This window comes from Neopelma chrysocephalum, unplaced genomic scaffold (assembly GCF_003984885.1).
Source record: "Neopelma chrysocephalum unplaced genomic scaffold, ASM398488v2 Primary Assembly neopelma1_93634, whole genome shotgun sequence".
NCBI classification, from domain to species: Eukaryota; Metazoa; Chordata; class Aves; order Passeriformes; family Pipridae; genus Neopelma; species Neopelma chrysocephalum.
In genome coordinates this window covers 1-4437 of record NW_020922349.1, presented here as the reverse complement: position 1 = coordinate 4437, position 4437 = coordinate 1, and the positions used below count along the sequence as shown (strand labels likewise).

General features: G+C 65.7%; 1 protein-coding gene across 1 annotated transcript; it reads right to left on the bottom strand.

Annotated features, from left to right (window-relative positions):
- Positions 1-35: 35 nt before the first annotated feature.
- ARSA (arylsulfatase A) lies at positions 36-4237 on the bottom strand (the record flags this gene model as incomplete). The annotated part of the gene is made up of 8 exons (XM_027707542.1): positions 36-138; positions 452-579; positions 678-802; positions 1226-1395; positions 1792-2010; positions 2301-2541; positions 3195-3393; positions 3475-4237. Coding segments are annotated over 8 exons (1948 nt in total), but the record flags the coding sequence as incomplete, so codon positions are not given.
- Between the last annotated feature and the right edge of the window lie 200 nt (positions 4238-4437).

Here is a 4437-nt window from a genome sequence, read left to right as displayed (position 1 = left end):
AAAGCCGCCGTGCCGGGGGAAGGGGCAGCACTGACCTTGGGTGAAGTAGTGAGCCTTGTACTTCCCCAGGCGGACGGCGAAGGGGCCGTGCAGGGGGTCGGGGGCCGGAGGGTAGAAGAACATGGTCTGTCGGGGACTCTGGGGAGGCAGCAGAGCTCAGCTCTCCTGTGCAGCCACCCGGCTGGAGGAGAGCCTGGAAAACAGCACCAGACACTCCAGGGATTCCCACAGCAGCCCTGATCCCACAGCCGGAATGAGGCTGGAGAGGAGGGCAGGGGATGAACAGAAGCGTCCTGTTGGCTCCCTACTCACAGCTCCTGCCAGCCTGGGGACACCCAGCAACTCCAGGGGACAAAAGGTGCCAGCCCATGGGATCTCCCCTGATCCCAGCTGGTTCTGCTCCTCAGGCACTCCCTGCCCAAGGCCAGCTGAGCCAGCCCCCAGGACTCACCTTCCCTGTCCCAAACAGCACTGGGCTCATGTCGTAGCCATCCAGGGCCACTCTGGGAAGGGCTGCTCCAGCCAGGGCAGTCAGTGTTGGCAGGATGTCCAGGGTGCTTGCCAGCTCGTGCGTCACTCCTGGCACAAGGAGAAGTTCAAGCCCCTGATCCCACTCCCATCCCGGCCATCCCCACTTCAATCCCAGCTGGGCTGGCACAGGCAGTGCCAAGGCTCACCTGGGGCGATCCGGCCTGGCCAATAAGCCACCGCTGGTTCCCTCATGCCACCTTCGTACGTCGTGCCCTTGCCACACTTCAGGTGGCCGGAGCTGCCCCCGCGCGCCATCCGCATGGTGGAGGGGCTGGGGGACAAGAACCACCTGCCATCAGGGCCAAGGGTTCCCACTGCCCCTCCCCTGGTGCTGCCAACGGGGCCACGACCAGCGAGACCTGGTGCCACCCTGCTCAGTCTTATAGGGCGGGTGCAGACGCCAAGGTGTGTGGGACACCTGAGCAGGGCACCAGAGGCCAATGTCACCCACACACGAAGGGAACCGGGGGATATTTGGGCTGCTGCCACTCCTGGCTTGACCCCTGTGAGGTTTCTGGCCCAGCTGGGTCACAGGGACACAGAGGAGATCGTGCACTGGGTACCTCCTGCCCACTTCATGTCCCTGGGGTCTCACCTGGCAGTGCCACCCCACGCCCCGACCGCCGCCTTATCCCCCATCCCGCGGCAGCAGAATCCTCCCAGTGGTAAAGCCCCTGCTGCTGAGCCTGCTCACCCGTTGTCAGAGGTGAAGAACACCAGGGTGTTGTTCTCCAGGCCGTTCTCCTGCAGCTCCTGCAGCAACTGTCCCACGGAGCCATCGAACTCCGCCAGCGCGTCCCCGAAGGGGCCCCGCCGGGACCGCCCCGCGTACTCCTGGCTGGCAAACTGGGGGTAGTGGGTGTGCTGGGGAAAGGCAGAGAAGGTGGGAACCAGCCCCCACAGTTCCCAGCAGGAACAGGCAGCACCCCAGCAAGGACACGGAGAGAGGTGACAACAACACCCACGAGCTGAGAGGACGCTTGTCCCCAAGCACCTCTCAGCAATGGCACAAAGCAGCTGAGCCCCAGGACAGGACGTGGAACCCCAGAGTGGGAAGTTCTCCCCAGCGGATGGCCCAGAGAAGTGGGCAAAGTTCCAGAAAGAAGCACCCCCAAAGCATTATCCCACAAGACCCGGCTCTGCGTGGGAACAGCAATCCCAGGTCACCGGGGTGCAGGTCCTGGGGCTGCAGGAGTGGAGGTGCTCCCCTGCCCTCCCCACGGGACACAGGCTCCCTTCCCTTCCCCACCCCTCTCTTACATGGGAGGCGTAGTAGAGCAGGAAGGGGAGGCCCCGTTGGGCACAGTGAGCGATGAAATTCCGGGAGAATTTGTTGTAGAGTGGCACCAGGTTGGGGAAGGACACAGGCTGCTGGATGATGGTCTGGTTCCAGAGCAGCGGGAGCGGCACCACACCCTGGTCACAGGTCCCAAAACACTTGATGTCGGGTGGGAAGCAGGTGAGATTCTGGCAGGGGCCCTGGAGAGGACACAGAACTTGGGATCTGAGCTGCGCTGCAGGACAGGGAAGGGAAGGAAGAGGAGCAAAGAGCCTCAGAGCGACCCACCAAGATGAGCACCCTTTGAGTGGCCACTCCCAGAAGCCCAGAGGTCTTTTCCCACCCTAAAACTGTCCCAGAACTGTGCTGCTCCGACAGCATTTTCTCCTGGCAGCAACTGTGTCTTTGTAGCCCAGAAGCTGACCCACCCACCCTGTCCCACCACAAGGGACACACGTCCCCCCGCAGCAGGGCTCACCAGTCCCCTCACCTGGTCATGGGAGTAGGGCACCCCCAGGAAGTGGTCAAACCCCTGGTGGGTGGGCAGGAAGGAGCCGTTGACCCCCACGCCCAGGTGCCACTTGCCCACCATGGCCGTGGCGTAGCCCTGAGCCTTCAGCACCTCTGCGACGGTGACCTCGGAGAGCGGGAGCCCTCCCCGCGATCCCGGGTCGAACACGCCGGGATAGATCCCGGAGCGCACCTGGAACCGGCCCGTCAGCAGGGCTGCCCTGCAGGGGAGGAGACTCGGGTCAGCCTGGACTGTCAGACTGTCAGGTTTATCCGCTGCCCGTCCCTCCTGGCATGGACAATCCCCGCTGGGGTCACGGAGTCACGGGATACGCTGACTGGGAAGGGACCCACAAGGATCGTCCAGTCCAACCCCTGGCCCTGCACAGGACCATGCCCAAGAGTCACACCCTGTGCCCCAGAGGGTCATCCAAAAGCTCCTGGAGCTCTGGCAGCCTTGGGGCTGTGCCCACTGCCCTGGGGAGCCTGGGCAGTGCCCAACCACCCTCTGGGGGAAGAACCTTTTCTGAGATCCAACCTGACCCTGCCCTGACACAGCTCCAGCTGTTCCCTGGGTGCTGTCCCTGGTCCCCCCAGAGCAGAGCTCAGTCCCTGCCCCTCCTCTGCCCCTCCCCAGGCAGCTGGAACTGCAGTGAGGTTTCCCCTCAGTCTCCTCCAGCTGAACACACCAAGTGCCCTCGGTGTCCTCACACGGCTTCCAATCAAAGCCCTTCCCCACCCTCCTTTGGACACTCTCTAATGGCTCAACCTCTTCCTTACACCGCGGTGCCCCAAACCGCCCCAGTGCTGCAGGTGTGGCCGCCCAGGTGAGAGCAGAGCGGGCCGATCCCCTCCCGGGGCTCCGGGGCCGTACCGGGAGGGGCTGCAGACGGCGGCGCTGCTGTAGAAGTCCGTGAAGCGCAGCCCGCGGGCCGCCAGCCCGTCCAGGTGCGGCGTGGCCGACGAAGGATGCCCGTAGCTGCCCAGGTCCCCGAAGCCCAGGTCGTCCGCCAGCACCAGCACGAAGTTGGGCCGGGCGGCGGCGGCCGCGGCCAGCGGGGGCGGCGGGAGGAGCAGCGGCAGCAGCGGCAGCAGCGGCGGCGGCAGCAGCGCCCACGGGCGGTCCCGGCCCCGCGGGGCCATGGCGGATGCACTGGAGGGTGTCCCGGGATGCCCGGTGGTGGCCCGGTGATCTCCCGGCGGTGTCCGGGTGATGTCCCGGTGATGCCCGGTGGGTTCTCGGTGCTGTCCGCTGCTGTCCCGGTGATGTCCCGGTAGTGCCCGGCGGTGCCTGGTGGTGCCCGGCGCTGTCCCAGTGATGCTCCAGTAGTGCCCGGCGATGCCCCGGCGATGCCCCGGCGGTGCCTGGTGGTGCCCGGCGCTATCCCGGTGATGTCCCAGTAGTGTCCCGACGGTGCCCGGCGCTATCCCGGTGATGTCCCAGTAATGTCCCGGCGATGACTGGTGGTGCCCGGTGCTGTCCCAGTAATGTCCCGGTAGTGCCCAGCGATGCCCCGGCGGTGCCTGGTGGTGCCCGGCGCTATCCCGGTGATGTCCCGGTAGTGTCCCGGCGGTGCCCGGCGCTATCCCGGTGATGTCCCGGTAGTGCCCGGCGATGCCCCGGCGGTGCCTGGTGGTGCCCGGCGCTGTCCCGGTAGTGTCCCGGTAGTGTCCCGGTAGTGTCCCGGCGGTGTCTGGTGGTGCCCGGCGCTGTCCCGGTGCTGTCCCCGTAGTGTCCCGGCGGTGCCCGACGCTTTCCCGGTGCTGTCGGGGCGGTGCCCCGGCAGTGTCCCGGCTGTGTCCCGGTGGATGTCCCAGCAGTGCCTCCGCTGGACCCGCGGCCCCGGGGCGGTCCCGGTCCCTCCCGCCCGGCGTGGCACAAAGGGAAATCACATGATCGCTGCTCCGCGGGGCATGCTGGGAGTTGTAGTCCGGCACAGCGCACTGGACTACAACCGCTGTCGGCTACACGCTGTTGTACTACAGCTTGTACTCGTACTACAGCTTGTACTTGTACTACAGCTTGTTCTTATACAACTACTGTAGTGCTGCTACAGCTACTGGAGCCCCGAGAGGCCGTGGCGGTCACAGATGGGTCAGGCTGGAAGGGACCACAG